The sequence below is a fragment of the Larimichthys crocea genome, chromosome IV, assembly GCF_000972845.2.
Source record: "Larimichthys crocea isolate SSNF chromosome IV, L_crocea_2.0, whole genome shotgun sequence".
Taxonomy (NCBI): domain Eukaryota; kingdom Metazoa; phylum Chordata; class Actinopteri; family Sciaenidae; genus Larimichthys; species Larimichthys crocea.
In genome coordinates this window covers 1,211,536-1,234,193 of record NC_040014.1, presented here as the reverse complement: position 1 = coordinate 1,234,193, position 22,658 = coordinate 1,211,536, and the positions used below count along the sequence as shown (strand labels likewise).

General features: G+C 38.9%; 5 protein-coding genes across 6 annotated transcripts in view; 2 read left to right on the top strand and 3 right to left on the bottom strand.

Moving 5' to 3' along the window:
* sigmar1 (sigma non-opioid intracellular receptor 1) overlaps positions 1–3,003 on the top strand; it is a 4,888-nt gene extending 1,885 nt beyond the window's left edge. For both annotated transcript variants that reach the window (XM_010742245.3, XM_027278604.1), the window contains exons 3-5: positions 110–258; positions 562–654; positions 769–3,003. In XM_010742245.3, the coding sequence (XP_010740547.2) occupies positions 110–258; positions 562–654; positions 769–998 (472 nt within the window). In that variant the 3' untranslated portion in view covers positions 999–3,003. The remainder of the gene's footprint in view (positions 1–109; positions 259–561; positions 655–768) is intronic.
* Positions 3,004–4,698: 1,695 nt separating this feature from the next.
* katnal2 (katanin p60 subunit A-like 2) lies at positions 4,699–11,842 on the top strand. Its single transcript, XM_019271758.2, has 16 exons — positions 4,699–4,875; positions 5,382–5,452; positions 6,429–6,595; positions 6,711–6,747; positions 6,875–6,977; positions 7,071–7,169; positions 7,626–7,691; positions 7,934–8,011; positions 8,382–8,480; positions 9,343–9,406; positions 9,559–9,677; positions 9,783–9,874; positions 10,397–10,507; positions 10,816–10,978; positions 11,119–11,221; positions 11,308–11,842. Exons 1-16 carry the CDS (start codon positions 4,822–4,824, stop codon positions 11,445–11,447), a joined length of 1,566 nt encoding a protein of 521 aa, XP_019127303.2. The 5' UTR covers positions 4,699–4,821; the 3' UTR covers positions 11,448–11,842.
* Positions 11,843–11,938: 96 nt separating this feature from the next.
* On the bottom strand, positions 11,939–16,626 carry hdhd2 (haloacid dehalogenase-like hydrolase domain containing 2). The gene is made up of 9 exons (XM_019271759.2): positions 16,497–16,626; positions 14,319–14,428; positions 13,963–14,065; positions 13,666–13,771; positions 13,242–13,326; positions 12,988–13,153; positions 12,743–12,793; positions 12,484–12,547; positions 11,939–12,227 (listed from the first exon to the last, which is right to left on the bottom strand). Exons 2-9 carry the CDS (start codon positions 14,417–14,419, stop codon positions 12,124–12,126), a joined length of 780 nt encoding a protein of 259 aa, XP_019127304.2. The 5' UTR covers positions 14,420–14,428; positions 16,497–16,626; the 3' UTR covers positions 11,939–12,123.
* A 1,612-nt stretch (positions 16,627–18,238) lies between these two features.
* ier3ip1 (immediate early response 3 interacting protein 1) lies at positions 18,239–19,592 on the bottom strand. Its single transcript, XM_010756652.3, has 3 exons — positions 19,421–19,592; positions 19,172–19,273; positions 18,239–19,035 (listed from the first exon to the last, which is right to left on the bottom strand). Exons 1-3 carry the CDS (start codon positions 19,509–19,511, stop codon positions 18,980–18,982), a joined length of 249 nt encoding a protein of 82 aa, XP_010754954.1. The 5' UTR covers positions 19,512–19,592; the 3' UTR covers positions 18,239–18,979.
* Positions 19,593–20,754: 1,162 nt separating this feature from the next.
* skor2 (SKI family transcriptional corepressor 2) overlaps positions 20,755–22,658 on the bottom strand; it is a 106,311-nt gene continuing 104,407 nt past the window's right edge. Inside the window, exon 13 of the mRNA XM_027278561.1 lies at positions 20,755–22,308. The gene's annotated coding sequence lies outside the window, so the exon portion shown is untranslated. The remainder of the gene's footprint in view (positions 22,309–22,658) is intronic.

Below are 22,658 nucleotides of genomic sequence, written 5' to 3'. Positions count from 1 at the left end.
TATATATATAAAAAATCATGATTATCATTTATCACTCTTCCTTAGACAGTTTTTCCACTAATCTTTCTGATGCAAATATGTGCAGGCTAATAAAGTGTCACTGAACTAGGTATCCTGGCCACATCCTGCCGGACGAGGACCTGCAGTGGGTGTTTGTGAATGCTGGAGGTTGGATGGGCTCCATGTGTCTTCTCCACGCCTCGCTCACAGAATACCTGCTGCTCTTCGGTACAGCGGTGGACACAGGAGGACACTCAGGTGAGGAATGAAAGTGGTCGTCTGCGTGGTCATACTGAATTGTTGAATTAAAAATGTTTGCTGGAAGAAAAGGATCATGAAAATATAAATGATTCTAAGAAAGGTTGAATTATGTTGAAGAGGGCCACAATCAGATTTGACCTTTACTGTCTTTATACTGTTATATGTATGTCTGTATTCTTGCATTTCCATGAGGCAAACACAAATCATATGTTTCCTACTCTTGGCCTTTTTCTTGGCACCTGTGATCATCTGTAGAGGCAACAGAAATGTGACACCACATCTGCTCCCTTCTTCTTTCAGGTCGTTACTGGGCTGAGATTTCTGACACCATCATATCAGGAACCTTCAGGCAGTGGAAAGAGGGGACAACCAAGAGTGAAATATACTACCCTGGTAACATATTTTTGTCTGCAGTTTTATGTTTTCATGTGAATGGGGTAAACATTCCTGAATGACAAAAGTAGGTTGGGTGAGTTTGTTTCTCTTTCCTTTCTCTCCCCCCCACAGGTGACACCATCGTACACAGTGTAGGTGAAGCCACGTCGGTCCACTGGAGCGCTGGGACGTGGATGGTGGAGTACGGCCAAGGCTTCATCCCCTCCACGTTGGGATTCGCTCTGGCAGACACCTTGTTCAGCACCCAGGACTTCGTCACAATGTTCTACACCATACGTGTCTATGTCAAATGTCTGCTGCTCGAAGCTGGTACACTACTTACAGAGGCCGGAGTTTTCTGAGGCACGGTCGAGGCTCAGATACCCACACAGGGACAATAACATCAAAACATTCAACATTCAAACATTCAAAGTTTGAATATTTTTACCTGCAATTGTAGTCCATTCAAATTTGCACCAGTACAGTTAATCTTGTCTACATTTATGTTCTTGCCTCTCATTAAGGCTGTCTGAAAGAAGCCTCTTTCACTTTACCCTGTGATGTCAAACTGCAACCACAACAATGCAACAATTACCACTCAATGCTATAACACTCTCCAAAATCAGTAACACCCAAGAACTCTCAGTGAAGCCTTAGTCCGTTGCCCTTAGTGATAGTCAGCACCGTACACTACACAATGAGCCTTCCTCTGAGAGCTCAAACTGCCTACATAGTAAGTGACAACATTCATGTTTTCAAGGATCTTTCTTAAAGAATTGAGCCCCAAAGACAACGAATGACAAGTAGTTTGTATGTAGTTGTGTGTAGTTGCCAATTCTGAGATTCTTCTAGGAAAAATTCATAACCAGGCTTTGAGCATTAAAACTTTTAGCAACCAACTACTTTTAACAATAAGCACTGATTTAAAAAATGCTGAAGCTGTGATATGAGAACTGGGTGTTGATCGTCAAAATTGAGGACCAATAAATTATTTTTAAAACAAATATGCAATGCGTAATTTGGCTTGTAAAACAAATACACAATATATAATGCAAAGCCAAAGCCACTATTTTCTTAGTAAATACTTGTTTCATATTTCTATGCATGTGGACTCTCAGTAAATAAGAGTCTTCATAAGTTCCTAAACAATCACAGAAACTAATGTCTAGAAGCCAAGAAGCACATTTTGCTCCAAAGATCAAGCCTGTCTTTATATTTGGCTCCATTTCCTCATAATTTTACAATCAATGATCGGTTATATTGTTTTGAAAATGTGGAAAACCTGGAGGGATATACTGAAGAAAACTGCCTGTAGAAATGTGCCATGTTTGATTCATTATGCGCTTTAGTTCAGGTCATACCTGAAATAGTCACTATATCATGGTGTGGGTTCGACTACTTCAGAGCTACAGATTTTTAATGGAGACGTTTTCAAATTACCTCTTTGTTTTTCTCATAACTCTTAACTATTTTAGGCTTAATATATCAGGGGTGAATCATTTTCTTTCTCTCAACACCTTGGTAACGGGTTATCTAATCAGATTTGTAGCCCTGTGGCTTCTTTTCACATTATAAAGCAATTAATATATATACTGAATACTGTACACTGTGTGGTGCTGTTATGCACACAACAAATGTCTTGAGAAATTTAAATTTTTTGGAATGTTTGAAATCTATATTTGAAAACTTACCTTACTGTTCTGTACTTATGACCTCTGCCGTGTTAAACTGTAAGTTGTACACATGTTTAGTTTATTTAATAGGATGGATTGAATATGTAAAAGGTGGCTTAATTCAAAAACCACATCTGAAATATTTCTGACATTTTTATGTGCTGAAATAGGGTTGGTACAATCATTTATAAGATGGAACTGTAGAGATAAACTTGAATAATTTTGAGCTCTGACCAAGTGAGGCTGCTTGGCCACTGTGTCTTCATCCGCCGTTCATTTTCTGGTACTTGCACTAGCCCAACAGGGCAAGAACACAATCTACAGTCATCGTCCTCTACATTGTAATATAATACAGAGCGAAAATGGCAGAAAATCGAAGCCTTTCAGAAATAATATTGGTGTATTTCATCTGGAATTGCACTGTGCAAACAAATCACTGCTGCTGAAACCACCGTCTCCTAGTTTGAACATTTTCAGATAAAATACACTTATTTTCAGACGTATGCCTGAAACCATCAAATACCATATATGGTTTCTGTGTGAGTTCAATTATACCGTATACTGTACAAAACTGGACTTATTTGGTTTAAATACATCAGCATCAGTAGGAGCGTTGATTCATTCCTTCCTTAAATGCTCAAACGAGCAATTTACTGTAAGGTAAAACTGAAAACTGTCATTACCAAAATAAATGTTTTTAAAGGAAAAGTATGGAAGCCTGGTTTATTAGTTTTTATGACATACATAAAAAAAATCATGATCAATCTAAAAGAACTCACCTGTACTAAGCCTTTAAAAAAAGTCCTAGAACCACTGGCATATAGTGGCTTTCATCACAGAAGCCTATAATAACTATACATTGGATCTCAATGACTTACAACCATAGTATTTAATCCATCACGGATGCCTTTGTTCTTCAAAACAACCAAATATAAACAATAGGGGTAATTTAAGGTGGTAAACAAGCTGAGTGAAATCACAAAACTGACCTTATATACTCTGGAGAGTTAATAAAACTAGAGATGAGTTCAGGGATTGTGGGTAGTTGGAGGGATGCTGCATGAACAGATGGTGTTATTCAATAAAACAGGCCAGCAGAACAGAGGATGGACACATCACTCCTCATCTCTGTCTGTAAATGTCAAGAGGATGCAGACAACCTGATTTGTTGTCATCATATCCACGAGAGAGGTCCAGGTGATGATGATAGAAGTGTGTGTGTGTGTGTTTCATGTGTGTGGTTGCCTGTGCCTGCTTTTGTATATGCATGCATAGAAATGAAGGTGTGTAAATGTGCATAAGGCTTGCAGATATAGCCTGTATATCCACTCTGATGTCCCATCCTCCCTGTCTATCTATCAATCTGTGTATGTGTGTGTTACCATATTATCCCAGATATAGATTTAATGTCAGCCTAACAGACTGGCCTGACCCGCCACCCTTCATTTCTTTAAGCCCTTTAAAGGAGATGTATTCAGAATCGAAGACGGGCGACCAGAGCTGAAATACCAGCATGCCCAGGCAGCAGGTGCACTTTAATGGGATAGATGACGGCCTCTTTGACTAATCGTTTTGTGTCTTCCCATCGCACATTGGTGCTGTGCCGATGGATGCTTTAGGCGAGAACACACAAGCGCAGTTATGGATGCAAGGACAGAAAAATGACAAAAGGATGGATAGAAACAATGCAAAATAATAGAAATCAAAATTCACAGCCACAAAAAAAGTAAAGTAAAAAGCCAGTCCGTGCATGAACACACACAGACACTTACACACATCTGCGTGCAGTTAGGCTTGCATAAAGAGGTGTCATTTGGAATGAAACATCAGTTCAGGGAAGTAGATAGAACCTGAATCTTTATTATTACCTCAATTTACTCACACCAAAGATCTGCCCTGCTCTCTAGTGGACACATTCAGTACCACATCACTTCAGATTTTTGTCTGGAAGTCTTTTTACATCATTGTAGAAACTATAAACCATAATATGATCCCTAAAAAAACAAACCAAAAAAAAGGCTGAAGTTCAATATTTCAACTAATATCTAAAATATTTGTGCCTTACTTAAAGTGAAACATCACAACAACAGTTCTTATAGTTCTGTATGTAATACCAGTCTGCATTGAAAAGTACAATCCAGTAAGGGAGGTTATTGTTATTCAGGTGTATTTTATTAGAATTTTGCCGTTTCAATTACTGTTCACAAAATCTTCATGAGAGGTCTATTTAATCTGATTTCCAGAGAATCCAACCACATCTAATATCATTCTTTAATTAAAAAATACGTTTTACTTTGTAATTTTAGATTAGTATTTTGGAATAAATCATGTTAGATTTCCAAGTAGAAGTAGCGAGACTCTGTATTTCTATGAGTTATTTACTCACACATACACCTGTATGTACGGTAGCCTCGAGGGGGAATAAAGACACTACACACGGCACACAGACTTCAGAAACAGCTGACGAACATCCCAAAGACTTTTACTACTTCTACATCAACCTTTCACAAACATGATGGAGCTTTCATATCAATCTATGAAAATCGCCCATCAAGCCCGGGAGGCGGTGAGTGAACAAAGTCTTATTGTGATGTGACTAGCAATGGTACCTTGGTAGAGGGCCATGTAACAGTTTATATATTAACTGCCCGAGCTGATAAGCGACGTTATACTGATCTTAGCATGTGTCTAGAGGTTTTGCACATTATGTTTTCACGGTAAACATCAGATAAAGTGGCACAATTAAAAGGGCGAGCAGTTAGCCGCTGAGCTAATCAGGCTAATTTTGCATGTGCCACAATTACTCGGCGTCTACCGGTTGCCTAGATACCGAGTCAGGTGGTTTTGTGGTGATTTGTCGCCCCCTACTGGCTCTGAAGGAAAGGACACCACAGTAAACTACAATACTCGAGTACTATTACTGATGTCAAAAACAGGTTTTAACAGTATACTTAATGAGGGCTACCTGTCCGGATATATCTAGTAAAAATGTGAAAAATAATGACTGCTGTTTACGTTAATGCAGCAGGTGTGTTTGAGGTTGTGAGTGTGTTCTGTGTGGTTGTCCAACAGGATGAGCTGAGGACTGAGATGAGGAAGAAGAGCCTCCTCATCCTGATTTACCAACACCTGCTGGGGCAAGGGTCAGTATGAAGCTGTGTGCTGTCACACGGGTGGTTGACATGCAGTGGTATGGTGGTCTTATCCAGAGTTTCTTAAAAACAGGTATACAGAGGCGTTTTTAAACAGGTCTGTTTAAGGCAGAACCCTTGAATAAGTAGGACTGGATTCAAAGTATCAAAGTTTAAGTTGAATTTATTATTCTTGTACAAGAAGGAGCGTTTAACAGTGCAACACACAAAACGGGTTACAGAGGAAAGGCTCTCTGAGGAGCTCTGTCAGGTGGTTCTTATACAATTTTCTCAAAATGGGCTGTCTCGGACATCTCCCCAATAACACTTTCCTTTTTTGGTTTTCCGCTTAGTAATGAACATTATGTTTCTTGTCCAAAATGACACTTTTCAGGCCTGTCTCTCACATCCTTGTCTCTTCTACTTCTCAGGCCTGTTTCTCACATCCTCGTCTCTCCTGTCCTTGAACCACTGATTTATAATTATCTCTCCCTGCCATCCTCAGTAAAACACAGTCCAAAATAAGGGAAGTGCACGAGACATACAAAAAACAGGAAACACACACACTATATGAGTTAAAACATCTGAACCCCAGTATAATCCTAATTTTTATAACAGTCTCGATGACACATGTTGCAGCGATCTAAACCTAGACTCTGTCTTTGTTAGATGAAATGTTACAGTAATAACACAGATGCAATTTAATTACTGTAATACACTGAAGAAGCAGGTATGTGAGTTACACAAATACAAAGCATATGCCAGTTTATAAAACCCTACAGAAGTCTGTGTGTGTGTGTGAGTGTGTGTACAGAAAGTGTCTGACTTTATTGGCTACATGCAATTCATCAACAAAACACATCAGAGCTAAATCATGTGGGACTCCTCCGGCTAACTGCACAGGACAACAGACATCGTTGACCTTGTCTGTTTTACTTTTTGATATTCTCAACATGTGTGTGATTTCTTATGTGTGTCCATTCAACAGATATGTGGCTGCAGCAATGGCCTTGGACCAGGAGACTAATGGAGGTGTGAGGAAGTTCGAGGTTTGTGATAACATCGATCTGGAGATGGTGCTGATGGAGTACGAGAGCTATCACTATGTCAAGTTCCAGAAATATCCCAAACTCATGAAGAAAACTGCAGAACCAGGTATATGACACATTAAGCACAGACATTAACTCATTATTGGGATATATTTGCTGTTACATGATGTACACAAACGCAATTATTGTCAATTCATATGTTCTGTTCTTATTTTCTCTAGGTGAAAACAGATATGCAAGAAGTGGTGGAGTAAAGAGGCGAGTCTCTTCATCTATTTCTTTTTATTTCATGGTCAAGCTGTAATAGTTACACATTCTCCATACATTCTGACAACATGAAAACTGACATTGACTGATGCCCTGGATGTCTCTCTTTGTCCTTCAGGAGTCCCTGCTCAGCTGTGAAGCCTCTTCCCAAAATCAACCCAACCCAAAGCCCACAGTCTGGAAACGGAGCCAAGAAGACAGCCGCCAGTTCACACACAAATGTACAGCATTAAACACAGAATAACCTAGATAAGAATATTAAAATAAAAAAGGGGATTATTCTGACACCCTGATGACTGTGTTTCAATTCCCAGGAGAACGGTTCTTCTGTTCCTCCAGAGTCGTCAGAGTTTGGCCTCAATGTTTCCTCCATTAAAAATGGACCAACAGGGGAGGCAGCCATGAACAGAAAGGTACTGGGGAAATGACTGTTTTTATACACAAAAGAAAATTATCAATATTGTTTTAAGGACTTCAGATATTATTAACAGTCATCCAGTAAAATTATAAATGAACAGCAAATAATCAGGATGTAATTTTCTGTCATAAGTGATGACTTTCATCAAATAATCTCCCACATCTGTTCCATGTTTTAATAATTAAAAAAAACAATCTTGTATATTGATCTGGAAATGTGACAGAATCAGTTATTGTGTATTAAAATGATTTCATAGATGGGTTCAGTCTCTCATTTTAAAAAAGGACATTTATTCCTAATCCAGCACCTGTATGTTTGTGGCAGACATGAACAGTGAACAATGACAAGTCCCTCATGAATACAAAGCATACATGTAAACTGATAAATATGTACAATGACAAATATGTACAATACATGTGTCAAAATCTTGTATTACCTGCTTTACCACCAGATGACTGACGGCAAAGGTTCAATTCATGACGCTGTTAGAGGAGCTGGCAGTGACTCAGATCACATGGTAATTATTCTGGACCCTCATCCTCATGATGAGCAGTTAAAACATGCAAAAATTTTGTATTTGGTTCTTTTTTTCTTCTTCTTCTGTGAGTGTCCTGAAAGGCACCCTGAAATAAAATGTATTATAAGTATTTTAATTTATTGTATTTCTTAAGGTATTTCAGTGCACAAAATACATGAAAAGAAACAGTAGTAAAACTAATAGACTACAACCAGTAATAATAATTTAATGCTCTACCACAGGAACGGCTGCTGAAGCCCCTGAGTGGCTTTTCTGGAATGAGCGGTGAGATGAGAGAACTCGCTGCAATCATCAGCAGGGTAATGCGCACACATTAAAATATGACTATATTATAATAATATAAGAAACCTAACAAACATGTTGAAAAACAAACATGTAGAGGAGCTGATTTGATCTGAACTTGTGGCAGTAAAAATATGCTTTTAGTGATACCAAATGTGTCCACGAGAGAGCAGTAAAGAGCTACGTTGTGAATGAATTGAGCTGTTGTATTAATGAAGGCCCAGGTTCTATCTGTTTCCCTTATGTGATGTTTCATTCTAAACGACACCTATTTACACACACCTAATCGCACCAGGGTGTGTGCGTCCAACTCTAGCTGATGTCTTTCACGTGCATCTCTCACTCTTATGTTTGTGCGCGTGTGCGTGTGTGTTTTCACCCCTAAAGGACATCTATTTGCACAGCCCCAATGTGCGATGGGAGGACATCATCGGCCTGGAGGACGCAAAACGATTAGTCAAAGAGGCCGTCGTCTATCCCATTAAGGTGCGTCCGCTGCCTGGGCATGCTGGTATTTCAGCTCCGGTCGCCCGTCTTCGATTCTGAATACATCTCCTTTAAAGGGCTTAAAGAGAAGGAGGGTGGCGGGTCAGGCCAGTCTGTTAGGCTGACATTAAATCTATATCTGGGATAATATGGTAACACACACATACACAGATTGATAGATAGACAGGGAGGAAGAAACACAAGCTACACCACACTACACCATATAAAAAAATAAAAATATATATATACAGCCACATTCATGCAATTTTGCTGCTACATACAGAAATTGGACATACAAATAAAACCTGCCCCGTAAACACATCAGTAGAGGACGCACACACACACACACACACACACACACACACACACACAGAAAATACATACATGCTTCTATCATCATCACCTAGATATGACAACAAATCAGGTTGTCTGCATCCTCTTGACATTTACAGACGGAGATGAGGAGTGATGTGTCAATCCTCTTTTCTGCCAGCCTGTTTTATTGAATAACACCGTACCTCCACCTCCCCACAATCCCTAACCTCTGTCTCCATTATTATTCATTCTCTGGGGTATAAGGTCAGTTTGGTGATTTGACTCGGCCCTCTGTTTGCCACCTAAAATTTAGACTAATTTGTGGTATTTGGTATTTGCAGCACTGACTGAGCTATACATCAAGCCAGGCAGTTTTCTTTGTACACAGTTCAGCTCCTGATTGGTCTGCAGAGAACTGTAATGCATGTTTTGTTGTTGAAAGGATATGTTTTCAGCGATACAGTATTGAATTCTAATGTGATTTACTAAAGGTTTGTCTGTTCTGTTCTGTCTTTTAATTTGAATTTGAATTTCTCTCTCGTTAAAGTACCCACAGCTATTCACAGGCATTCTGTCTCCATGGAAGGGCTTGCTGCTCTATGGCCCCCCAGGTAAGACCTCCAGTGCTGTAAACATTCATCAAGCTCACTAATGAAAGACAGTGTTATTGAGTGGCCTACTTTAAAGAATTTTACTAAGTTCTACATTTTAGAATTCTTCCTGACATGCACCTCTTGGGACCTTCTGACTCACATACATACAGGTACAGGTAAGACGCTGCTGGCCAAGGCCGTGGCTACAGAGTGTAAGACGACCTTCTTCAACATCTCAGCCTCCAGCATCGTCAGCAAGTGGAGAGGAGACTCTGAGAAACTGGTCAGGGTAGGTTATTCTTTAACACACACATACGCCAAATACTACAAAAAACACATTATCTCCTACTCTTTAAATTTTGTATTTGAGATAAGTATATCTATATGTTTGCAGGTTCTGTTTGAGCTGGCCAGGTACCACGCCCCATCCACCATCTTCCTGGATGAGCTGGAGTCAGTGATGAGCCAGAGAGGAAACAGCATGGGGTGAGCTGAACCACGAAGTCTGGTACATGGAAATGTAGTGCTGAAGGTTAGCAGTTCACTTCCTGCAATAGCCAGTGTGTCTGGTGGGACAAAGTGTCCTTGAAAAAAGGGCGATAACTCGCTGTGAGACGTCTGTAAACTGTGAGCTCAGTAACGCTCCTTTTATAACAATCTCACATCAGACATCTGTACAAAATATAAAAGTAAAATGTCATAATTCATTTTAACTATATAAATCATTTTAGCCATAATTAAGGTCTGAATGTAGATTTAAAAATGTAGTAAAACTTACACTAAAATAGTTGCGATCCAAATATATGGTATGTATAATAAACAGAATTGAAAAATGGATCCATAATTATGAAGCTCCTCATTAAACTAAGGAAACCATTGCATGAACACTGTACAGAGACTAACACTGGTGACCCTGTAGTTACTATTTCCTCATGTCAATATAAAGAGCATTGCACGAGTGATGCAGTGGTAAACACAGATGTGATGTAACAGTATGTCTGTTTTCAGAGGAGAACACGAGGGAAGTCGCAGGATGAAGACCGAGCTGCTGGTTCAGATGGACGGACTGGCGAGATCAGAGGACCTGGTGTTTGTACTGGCTGCTTCCAACTTACCTTGGTAAGACTTAAACATAAACACACACCACATACAGTATGTACAGACCGCAGTCAGCATTTTATATTTCCTAATGGAAATGACCTCCAGTGGCGGAGGGAAGTATTCAGATGCACTATAAAAAATACTCCACTACAATTACATCCTGCATTCAAAACCAACAAATGTTAAGCTATCTGTTATTCTGCTGAGTATTATCAGCAGAATTTAGTTTCTCTCTTTTTTTATGTCAATAATGAAACTGTGTCGAGGAAAAGTGGTAGTGAACAAGAACTACAGTCTACAGATTTCTATTCCTGCTCTACTCTCAGGGAACTGGACCATGCCATGCTGAGGAGGTTAGAGAAGAGGATTCTTGTTAGTCTTCCCTCCTCGCCAGCTCGCCAAGCCATGGTCTCCCATTGGCTGCCTCCTCTTACCTCCACAGGAGGGGTAGAGCTCCGAACTGAGCTGGACTACGAAACTCTGGCAAAGGTATGTGTTACAGTCGGGGCAGTTTAATTCAATCTGTGTTTAATCATTTATCTACTTCACATTTTGTTTGCCATGGATATATTAATAATTATAATGTTTGAGATTAAATATAAATCAGTTACTGTCTGTGTCTGTTTCAGGGGATGGAGGGTTACTCGGGCTCTGATATCAGACTGGTGTGTAAGGAGGCCGCTATGAGACCTGTCCGCAAGATCTTTGATGCTCTGGAGTCACATCAGGACGGTAGGACAACCTTTACAGCCATGTTTTCTATCAAGTGCCCCTGGAAAAAAAAAACACTGTAACCTCACAGGGATTCTCCTTCACAGGAGATACTGACATGCCTGCCATCCAGCTGGAAACGGTGACAACAGCTGACTTCCTGGAAGTCACTGCGCACACCAAACCCTCAGCCAGAAACCTGATGAAGAGATATGCAGCCTGGGAGAGAGAGTATGAATCTGTATGACCACACTTACACACACAAAAAGACTTTTTATACTAACACTACAGCATATCTCAAGTGTTTTTTCTTACTGTATTAAAATTGACCTGCCGAGGTTAGTTTAGTGGGAGCCATGGTAACACTGTGCTTTTATTAAGGCTTTCTTAAATAACCTTTTTAAGCTCCAGTTTCATCACGTTACACACACTGACATTCAAACAAAGACGTTGCCTGCTTTTTTATTTAGCAAGTTTAACAAAATCAAATTAGCTGTGTCCACATGAACGTCTGGTTGAATATTTGACATTGTTCAATTAAAAATGATCCCACACAGCACTGCAGTCTATAAAATGATGTTTTTTCTTAGTCTATCTGTTCAATGATTATAAGCACAATGGAAAAATAAAAATAGTTATGAGTATTTTAATGATTTTTTTTATTCAAAGTTATATTTATACATCATGATAACAGGACAAGACATTTGTCATGGCAACAGGTGATGGGTACTTTTGAAGTGCATGCTGTACTTTTAATACCGTGGTCCTATGGAGAGAATGTAGTCCCACATTTCAATATAGTTAGTTTTCCTTTAATCAGGCTGACTGGATAAGGAGTTAAAACGGTCTACAGCTGTGAGTTTTCTTGTGCAAATCAAAGGTTTTTGACAAAATAAACATGGAGTTCTGTTGTTTCTAATAGCTTATAGCAGGTTCTTCAGGATGTGTTCAACAGCGTCTGGGAAACTGTCACATGTCAAATGTGGAGGAGGGTTGATTTTATTCTCATCTCCTTCCCTGTATTTACCTGAGAGAGGGTGAAATGCCAACAATCACACAAACAACAATAATCATCATTATAACTGGATTAGTGTTCTATAGCTACTGAGAGAAAAATACCATAATGGAGACGTGACAGAGGAAGAACAAGATGAAGAGATGAGACATTGTCAGTTGCTGTCGAGTAAGTTTAGGTACCATGTGAAAAGGAAATAATTGGAAAAATGAATGAAACTGGTGGAGGGGGAATTAACTGGAAATTAAATGGAGGAGTTTGTTCTTACCGGTTCTGACAAGAATTCCCAACATTCCTGTGTTCTGCGCCCCACCTACATCGTCTCTGGCATCCTGTGGGAAAACAGCAACAACTTTTCTAACATAATTAAGTTTGATTTTATTTGTTGTGGAAATTCCAACAGGAAGAAGGTTGTTCATATTTTTATCATATAAGTCAAAACTAGGTTCTGAAATCCTTCTCAATGAACATCGTCTGATATGCCAACTTAATTAACTTGCTTCATGAATTACAACTGACATACTTACATCTCCAATCATGACAGCTTCATTTGGGCTACATCCTAAATCAGACAGAGCCTGTTCAAAGGAAACAACCAACAAGATGCCTCATAAGTATGAAATCAATTGAGGCAAAAGAATCCCAAAAAATACAGAAATCTGCCAAAAAATAATTTGTCTAATTTTGCGAGTAAGAATGTGTTTTGAATATTGCTAAATACAGAAGCCTCTTCTGATTTCTTGATGGAAATACAAAAACATCCATTTCTTACCTGATTGAAAAAAGTTTTTTCCGGCTTCCCCACCACAGTAGCTTTACAGTCTGTGGCGTACTCAAGTCCTGTCACAAAGGGCCCAGGGCCCAGCGCCAACCCATCCTTACGTTTGTAGTACCGAGCCTTGTGGATGGCAATGAGAGGAGCTCCATCCAGAATCATTCTAGGAGAAGTATGCAAGATTACAGTAAGTGAGTAAGTGGAAACAGTTTGATCAACTGAATAACGTATCGTATGAATGAGTTTGCCACCTGAAAGCCTTGTTCAGTGTTTGGTAGTTGAAATGATCAGGAGCTAGTCCAATGACGACTGCGTTTGGCTCTGTCGTGTCAATACCTGGAGATGGAAAGATATATCATTTTAAATTGGTCAAATATGGGGTCTGGTAATTTGGCTATTTGTCACATTTTTTTTTATCATTTTCAAAGTAAATGATTAATTGATAAAGTGAACTTAAAGATATATAGATTAGTCAGGCAAACATATCTGATAATAAATATTATGTAATACTCTTTAACCCAGGTCAGATCACAGATCAGCAACAACAGCAGTTATTATCACTAAATACTTAAAGAGTTTCAAACAAACTGATGGGTAAACTACAGGTTCAATATCAGCATCGCTTAGATGTAGCTAATACAAAAATAATAATTGAATCATGGTCTCTCTCTGTACCAGTAAAGTCTTCCAGTGCACTGTCCTCCACCAGCAGCAGTGGCCTGTGTTGTTTCTGCTCCAACAAACTCCTCGCTGCACTCAGTGAAGTGAAGATCTCTTTTTCCTGCAGAGTAAAAATCATTTTCAAAAACAGAACTCCAAAGGCGAGAATCATCTTTTAATCTGTTGTTGATGTTGACCTCTGGAGTGCCGACATTTGTTTGTTTTGGGGTAATACACAGACAAGCACACCAGTCCTCTGATGCGGTTCATGTCTTTAACATTACGACAACGAAAATGAAACGGATGTTTCACCTGGAGGTCAAAGTTGAGACGCTGCAGTCGTTCCAGTAAGTTCCTTTTGCTCTCCTTTGTTGTGTTGGTCACAAACTTCACAGCTACAGATGCCTGTCGTAACCTGACAGCACCAAAACATAAATAGCTTGCAGTCGAAAGATCATTTAGATTCATATGGATTTATAATAACAAATTGAATGATAACATAATACAAGAAAATGTGTGCGCTTCAAAGGACTGGCACTAACATTATTTTGCAATTCTTCACTACATGACAGTGTGCAGCAGTGTTTATTATACATGTTCACTTTCATTCATGCAGTAACCTTCAAACTCTTGACCCTCCATTTTGTGTCTGGTCTGGGGTTTCCTACCTGTTAAGGGCCTCCTGTGCTCCAGGCACTGCTGTGTCTTCTATATGTAGAGTTCCACTCAGGTCGATGAGCACGGCCTTCAGAGCCCGTCGGCCCGCCATGCTGGAGACCTGCACAAGAGGACGGACGGTGAACGTGGTCCTGACTCTGACACACTAAAAACAGCCACCCTGTGAGATGACAGATTTGTCTACCAGCAGATTACTCCCTGCTATTTGGTGAGTGAAATTCTACTTTCACTTACTTTAAATGATTTTCAACAGGTTTTCAGTCCTCACCAGAACCAGCTGGATTTTTGATAAGAGCAGCTTGGAGTGCAGTCTCTGATTATGTTTTACTAAAATGCCAAATATGACCAAGGTCCACTGTAAATGGAGCTTTACTCCATTTAAAAAAAAGGCTTATTCTGTCATAATAATGTATTATTTTAGAGATTATACGTCCGTGATCATAATTCACATCGGTAGTGGCAGAACTGATCAGATTACTGCGTTGTTCAAACTTGCATCAGGACAAACTGAGAAGATTATTGAGCAGATAGTCCCCAGAATTTATGACATCCTGCCTAGAAAACAGATTTGGGGATTGTGTTTTATTCCTCTTTGACTATTATTTAGACATGCTTGAATTTCTGTTATGTAGTTATCAACGTGAAGGTACAATTAATGCTCTTAATACCCATCAGAAATAGCTTAAACACACACACACACATACAGGCCGTAGGTCATGTAATCTATTATTTGTATTTAGCCCAACTAATAACAGGAAACTGTGAAGGAAGTGCCAAACTGAGAATAAGCTTATATGTGTGTGTGTGTGTGTGTGTGTGTGTGTGTGTAAAGAGTTTGCACTGTGTACAGCCAGCTGTTTACATATTTCATTTTTGATAGACCTCACTGTGTATACTGTAAATTCTGTCCATATTGCCATACTTATATTTATACTGATAATTCTGTTGTTACTGTGCCATATTGCCACACGGATGTCTTTTAGCTTGTATATATTTTTATTTTATACATCTTTTACTTATATTTTATATTTCATGTTTATGCTGTTTGCACCAGGATAAGAGGGAAACACAATTCTCTGTATGTCCTGTACATACAGTATAGCACAGTGGTTCTTAACCTGGGTTCGATTGAACCCTAGGGGTTCGGTGAGTCGGTCTCAGGGGTTCGGTGGAGCCTCCGCCCTGGAATTTTTTATACCATTTGTTACAACATATCTTTGTGAGCAATCGTTTTCGAGGATGCTGGACATAAAAACTAAGAAAAGGAACAGACTTTGCTGTGAAAATGACATGAGGCTGGCACTTGCCAAGGTGAAGCCACGCATATCTGAACTGGTCTCTCAAAGGCAACAGCAGAAGTCACACTGAGGTAAGTTGTTGTGAGTTCATGCACTGTGTTGGTTTTGTTATTTGAACAAGGTGATGTTAATGCACGGTTCATTTTGTGCACCAGTAAAAAAATCATATTTTATTTTTTTACTAAAGAAGGGTTCGGTGAATGGGCATATGAAACTGGTGGGGTTCGGTACCCCCAACAAGGTTAAGAACCACTGGTATAGCAGCATTGACAATAAAGTTGACTTGACTTGAGAACAGGCTTCAGTGACCTCTGACGTGTGTGTTCATACAGTACATGACTTTATGACTTTTCTGTGCATTAATAATCAGCGTTTATCAAGTTGTCTCTTTTTACCGACTCATCACTGATAGTAGTTATTTTAAGGTTAAAATGGTTAATGGCTCTAAATAGGACACGGTCATTGACATGACATAGCAGTGTGAACACAGGTGTTACCAATGACACTAATTAGGGCTCTGTTCCATTTATAATCAAACAGGGTCAGGGTGCAGCTGTGGTGCTCACTGTAAAGTCTCTGCTGCACTAATTGGAACTGTGCCTTAATTAGTATCATTAGAAACACCTGTGCTGCAGAGTCTGACAGCACTACTTGTTATTACTGTGTTATTCCTGTGAGGACACTGTGTATCAGTAAGTCTAATTCATTATGGAGCTCACAGTTCACCTGTATGGATAAGAGAGCTAACAATAACAATAAGCGACAACATGGCTGATACGGTTTTATTTGGTTTTAATCGTAAAAACGGCTCAATAACCGAGTGAAAGTGTGATATATATGTTTAGAAAGTCAGCAAACTGCACAGCTCACCTTTAGCTGCAGCTCCGCCTGCTTCTTGTTGACGTTTTCTTCTTCGCTGGTTGAAAGTGTGTTTTTGTTCTCTGTCGCCCCCTGCAACTCAGACACAATAACTGCTTCTACTCGACTCAAGTGTTGTTTTGTTTTTGGTGTGGGGTTCATTTGTTTTTTCCCCCTTTTTTAATATCTCTCTCTCTCTCTCTCTCTCTCTCTCTCTCTCTTTGTAACATCACTCTCTCTTCTCTACTATTATTTTATTTCTACTTTATATGATAAGAGGGTTATCCTTAAACACTTAATCGCTCAGTCACTCATTAGAATAATAAAAAAAAAACGAACATATGTGTCCCATCCCACTAACAACCGACAGATGTATCGCATTAGTGGGTCTTTTAGGGCATTCAAATAGATTTAATATGATGGGAGGCATTACCAAAAGCCATAATAGCCTTCTATCTGCACAAGGCCAGACACTGACCAAATCCTCTTTTATACCTCCAGTGAATAAAATGGTTTCCAAAAGTTTTTAGTTTTCCGTTTTTTATTTTCACATAAATGTTTTGCTGATCATAATTGTGAAAAACATGATGATGGAGAACAATTTCCGTACCTTCCATTCCGTTTCATCACTGGTCTTTGTTATTTTGGGTATCAAATCTCAAGTCTCATCCCAAATCTCGAGTCAGTTCATGTATTTTTATTACAACTCACAATTAATGTAAATGAAGATAAACTTTTATTTGAGTTGACAGAATGCACTGAAAAATGTGTTTTTTCCCCCCATTTCACTATTTGATTCTATTATATTATTTATTATTATTATTATAAAAAATTGACCATCTAAACAATTAAAATGAAAAGGAATGGAAACTAACCTGTCAAAACACAGTGCTATAATTTATTATTGAGACACCCTGTGAAGTGCAGATACATATTCATGTACGTACAGTCGGTTGTGATCACTTACAGACTGTACTGTGACCCCACAGCTAAACTCTGACTAATCACAGATCAAAGTGGCTTTACTGTGCAAATCTCCCTGATGAACATATGCTTATAATTCCAACAGATCCCCTGTAAACTCCCACGTATTTAGAATCAAAACTAGTGTTAATAAAACATGTTTGTGGAGTTTAGCAGGGGAGGAAATGATGATAATTCACAGCATATGGGGATCATTAATGAGGTGGAGCAGGGATAGATGGACAGTCCAGGGAAATGTAAACATTCATGTAGAGCAGAAGTGAAAGGATAGTGCTGCATCATGCTCATGTATGTAAAAACACTCATTTACTGTTGTGCATTACAGTCAGAAGGAGCTCGTACGAAATGTTCTCTAACTTAATCGAGGTCTGCTCCAAATAATATTACACTCTTACACTTTTCGATTTTGTTGGAAAATGCGGATGGTAAAAAAAAAAAAGAATTGTGTAAACTAAATATACTGATCTACAGTCCATCTACCTTCAGTTCAGAAGTGACAGAAGTTCTCCAACTTACTCACACTGGATGCTCACTGAGCTGAAACCAAACATTTATCTTGGTTATTTGTTTAACAGTAAAAGAGTTTATCTATTCCTCTACTGTCACGCTTGTATCAGAGAAGACCAAGACAACTGATATGTTTAATTAAAATGATGAATACATTTATTTCAAGGCAAAAAAAATCATCCCAACACCTTCCCAATCATGTTTGTGGCACGGAGAAGGTACTGATGTGTAAACAGCCTATCAATACTACAAATCCTGAATCATCTCGTGCATAAAATAATGTTCAACTAACCAGGATTAAAGTTCTGCCCATCACATCACACCACATTGTTATGAGAAGAAAAATGGAACATTTTCATAATTTGACAGTTTGTTCACATAGTTTGAGTAACTTTTATTTCCCTACACAGTGGTAGCAATATTGTAAATCTTTTACATTTAAAATCTTAATTACAAATTAGAAGCCATAAAAACACTTTGTGTAATAATTTTTAAAAAAACACACCATAGCCCTGGATAGACATGTAATGACACATAATGAATATTTCCAAATTGTCCAGCTGTACTGATGTCAACACGTCTTTAACAAGTTTCTCATTTGTTACATGATAAAAGATGTGACACACTCAATGTGTCATATGAACATATGACGATGAAGGTGAGGACAGACACTCTAGGATGACATGATAATCATCTTCTAGTGTGCGGTTAGGCTTCAAGAATTATTTTTATTTTGTCCTTTTGGTGTTACACTGACGAGCAGCTTAGGAAATCCACACACGCCTTATTTCCAACCGGGTGACGGGTCAGTTCTTGAACATCTGCAGGTTGATTTTTTACGTTTTCTATTTCCATGTCAGCCACGTGGGAGGTTTTTCCCCTTTGCTTGATGATCGGCAAAGGCTGAAGTCTCTGAATGACAGATATTTCTGTGTGTGTGTGCATTTGTGGCTGTTCCTCTGCAAATGTCTGGTGCTGCTCCGGCTTTATTTTGGCCTTCGATGTCAACCAAACAGTAACAACAGAACAATGCAGGCAGAGTTCACTATTATCAAAGGCACTGTGGAAACAAAGAAAGGGGAAAGAAGCACAGTAAATACAAAGCTAAATGTTTTTTTCTGACTTTACACTGGACTAAATATAACACTGTAACAATCTAATTAAACTTCAGGACATAGTGATAGTAGCTCTCCAACCTCTCATGACAGTCCGGACTGAGCGGATGAGATTGAGGACTTGGGCTTTGACTCCTGGATCATCCCCAAAACCTCCAACTCCCTGGTCAACACCCCAGCCGACTGCAGACAGAAAGAGGAAAATATATATGAGGACAACAAACATGTCGACAGCAGAAAGCAGCAGCAGTGTGGTGACGTTACAAAGCCAGCTAGCTGCGTTTAGCTCGCTACACACCGTGAGTTCAGTAAAACACGTCAGATACTCACTCTTACTGAGGAACCTCTCCTCGTGTAACACAGCCACTGCATTAGTGCACAGGATAGCGGTCTGGATGAGAGTGTACAGAGTGAACGCCATGCTGGCAACTTCTCCTCCTCCTCCTCCTCCTCCTCTTCTTCTTCACCACTCCCAGAGATGCAGATGCCGTAAACAGGCAGCTGAAGTCGTGCAGCAGAGGACGCCCCCTACCAGTACTGTCCATGGGGCTCTGCTGTTCATGTTTGATGTTTTAAAGTAAGTGACCATAAAAATGTTCCTTTTTTCCCATTATTTGAAAAATACATTTTATTTTCTTCTTGTGAACATTGACTAATAAATCCATGATCACTAAATGAAAGGTTTTGGTCATGTCTTAATATCTTAAAGTATGTTTTCATATTCTTATTATATGTTAAATGACTGGGGCTGCTGTTTGTGACATTTCTTATTTGTCCTTATTTCATTAGTATGTACAGCATGCATGTAATGTGTTTTGTACTGTGTGAGTTCATTCTTTTCTTAACCTGGGTGTTAAACCTTCCAAAACAGTGTTTCCTGTTTTTTGCATGTTTTATTTGGACTGTGTTTTGCTGAGGATGGCAGGGAAAGATATCAGTAGTTCAAGGACAAGGACGTGAGAAATGCCATTTTGATACATAATGTGAGACAGCCCATTTCAAAAAATGTATAAGAACCAACTGATAAGACTCTTCAGAGAGCCTTTCCTCTGTAACCTGTTCCGTGTGTTGCACTGTTAAATGCTCCTTCTTGTACAAGAATAATAAATTCAACTTAAACTTTGATACTTTGAATACAGTCCTCCTTATTCAAGGGTTCTGCCTTAAAAAATCTCGTAACGCTTTAGTTATGTGTTTAAATCCTGCTAAAGTACAAAACTTAAAATCAAAATCAAAATCACTAATTATCAATATTTAAAAACAACTTAGACCTGTATACAAATAAGCCCCTCTAATGCTCTAATTTACAGAGTGAGCTATGTTTTGGCACCACATGATCCTAACTGTGATGCTCATGTCATTAAATTCAAATCAGTGATTTGAATGAACGCATTGCCTAAAAAGATTTCAACGGCAAATAGGCTCTAAACATAAAACCACATTCTGGTTATTGTATAGACTTTTAATTTACACATAAATAGTAGAGAAACTACAAGAACATATTTAAATACATCTGCATTGACAGTTTATAATGATAACATTTCTCTCAGTAAATGACAACTTTATCCATTTATTCATTTCATTCTATAAACAAAGTGGGTGAGTTCTCATTTTTATTCTTTCTGACATACACTTGACTGCACCATCATAATCAGCATCATGTCTCATCCTTTTTCTTTTAACATTAGAATAAATAATATTTTCACAATCAGGGTCTTAGGCCCTGATACGCAAATAAATAAATAAACAAACAAGCACATATAGATAGACTGACTGTGAGCTTGTGTATTCTCACGTATGACATGTTACACAGTCAGGTGGAATCATTTACAGGTAGATATACAACACTGACAAACTTCAGTCTTTTGCTCCTCATGGCCCGGACACTCATTTGGGAAGCAAACCAGTACACAGAATTGGCCTTTAAATATGTATTCACCGTCTGATGACACATTTAGCTGATGGTGGCAATGCTACCTTCACCTCTGGGTGGAAATAAAGCCAGAAGATTCGGGCGGCGGGTAAAAACTACCTTCAGGGTGCCAAAGGATTGATTCAGCTGTTCAATATGCTCACAAATAAACAGCAGAAGAGGTGAAAATGTCTAATAATAAGCATTGAACATAATACTGTAGGTTTGTTGTACATTCAGAAAATCACTAAAATACTATGGGTACAAACTGTTCCACCAGTGTACAGTTTGCATAAATTGCGAACCCATTTTTGTGATACCACCTTGTGTTAATACTGATCTAATTGCCTCATTGGGTTTAGAACCCGAAACACCAACATTTATTTCATTTTCATTTGTTCTTCATCTGGCATGTTTAAGTTCGGGGGACATCTAACAGACAAAACTTGCACCAACATCGGACCTCTTCAGCAGACTGACCTCAATCATGTCGATAATTTGTGTTCACAGGGAAGTTTGGTCAATAAACACAACTGGACATGATAAAGAGAATCCCTTTGGGATCAAATGTTACCAATAAATAAAGGTTGGTGTCAGAGTTGTTTCTCTTTAGGGTCCCCGTTTAGTGATACCACAGCAACAACAATAATAACAACAGCAACAATCTTAGTGTGAAGTCAGTCCTTTTCCACAGTCTGGTGTATGTACAGTTGGACCAGCAGCAGTCAAGAGTCGGGGACAATAACACACAGTCTTACTGTATCACTGTCCTCTTGCTCTTAATCTTTAAAGAGCTTGGAAAAGTTCAGAACAATATAACTGGCTTCCTGGTACTTGTCAACAGCCCCAAACAAAAAAGACAAGAAAGGGTTGCTTTGGTCCTGGTTGGGTAAAGCTTTGAGTCTGGCTGCCAACGCAGCAATGAGGAAAGAGCAGGAAGGAGTCATTCTGGTTCCCCTGATGTTGCCAGTTTGGGTCCCTTTCAGTTCAGTTTTTTTTTGGGGGGGGAATAAACTAGACCCACAGAAAAAGGAAACCAGTGTGGTACCACACGGCAGTACGATGCGGTCCAAATATGTTCTTACCAGACAGCGTTGGAGTGCAGGGCTATTAACAGAGGTTGTACTGCAGAGGCAGTAACGTCACTGTTCCAGGGAAACATACGAAATGTATATATTTACTATATAGTGTCATATTTCTTCCTGTTTGTGTCAGTTTTTGGGTGGGTAGTGTTGTTTTTACTTTTTATTCTTTTTGGGACAATCCAACAGCTTCTTCCTCTTACAACAAATTTTGTTGACTCAGCCTGTGAAAACAATAAATAAATAGAAATCCAACATTAGTGTCATGTTCCAGTTGAGTGTTTTTCAAAGGCTGATACTCATAGTCTGTTACAAAGGGTCCACAGACTGGTGTTAAGGTTTAGCTTTACACTGTAGCTATCCTGCTGTACCAGGATAAGTAATTGTCAGACAAGTTAAACACCAAAAAGTGATTTAATTTCACAATCCATCATTATATCATAACCTTCGATCAACAAAGATCAGTGAAATTTGCAGATGGCATTTGTTGTTCTGACTGTAAAATGTTGTCAAGTTTCCAAAGACAATCCTTATAATAAAATACATTTTAAAGACAATTAAACTTAAACTTTAG

Coding starts and splice junctions, on each gene's coding strand:
- ier3ip1 (XM_010756652.3), bottom strand. CDS start 19,511: ATGGCGTTCACTCTGTACACTCTCATCCAGACCGCTATCCTGTGCACT. Junction 19,274..19,420: donor GGAGAGGTTCCTCAGTAAGA/GTGAGTATCTGA, acceptor TTCTGTCTGCAG/TCGGCTGGGGTGTTGACCAG. Junction 19,036..19,171: donor AGTCCGGACTGTCATGAGAG/GTTGGAGAGCTA, acceptor TTGTTTCCACAG/TGCCTTTGATAATAGTGAAC.
- katnal2 (XM_019271758.2), top strand. CDS start 4,822: ATGATGGAGCTTTCATATCAATCTATGAAAATCGCCCATCAAGCCCGG. Junction 7,692..7,933: donor GCAGTGACTCAGATCACATG/GTAATTATTCTG, acceptor GCTCTACCACAG/GAACGGCTGCTGAAGCCCCT. Junction 8,012..8,381: donor TCGCTGCAATCATCAGCAGG/GTAATGCGCACA, acceptor TCACCCCTAAAG/GACATCTATTTGCACAGCCC.
- hdhd2 (XM_019271759.2), bottom strand. CDS start 14,419: ATGGCGGGCCGACGGGCTCTGAAGGCCGTGCTCATCGACCTGAGTGGA. Junction 13,154..13,241: donor ACACTGAACAAGGCTTTCAG/GTGGCAAACTCA, acceptor TACTTCTCCTAG/AATGATTCTGGATGGAGCTC. Junction 12,794..12,987: donor AAAAAACTTTTTTCAATCAG/GTAAGAAATGGA, acceptor TCCTTTGAACAG/GCTCTGTCTGATTTAGGATG.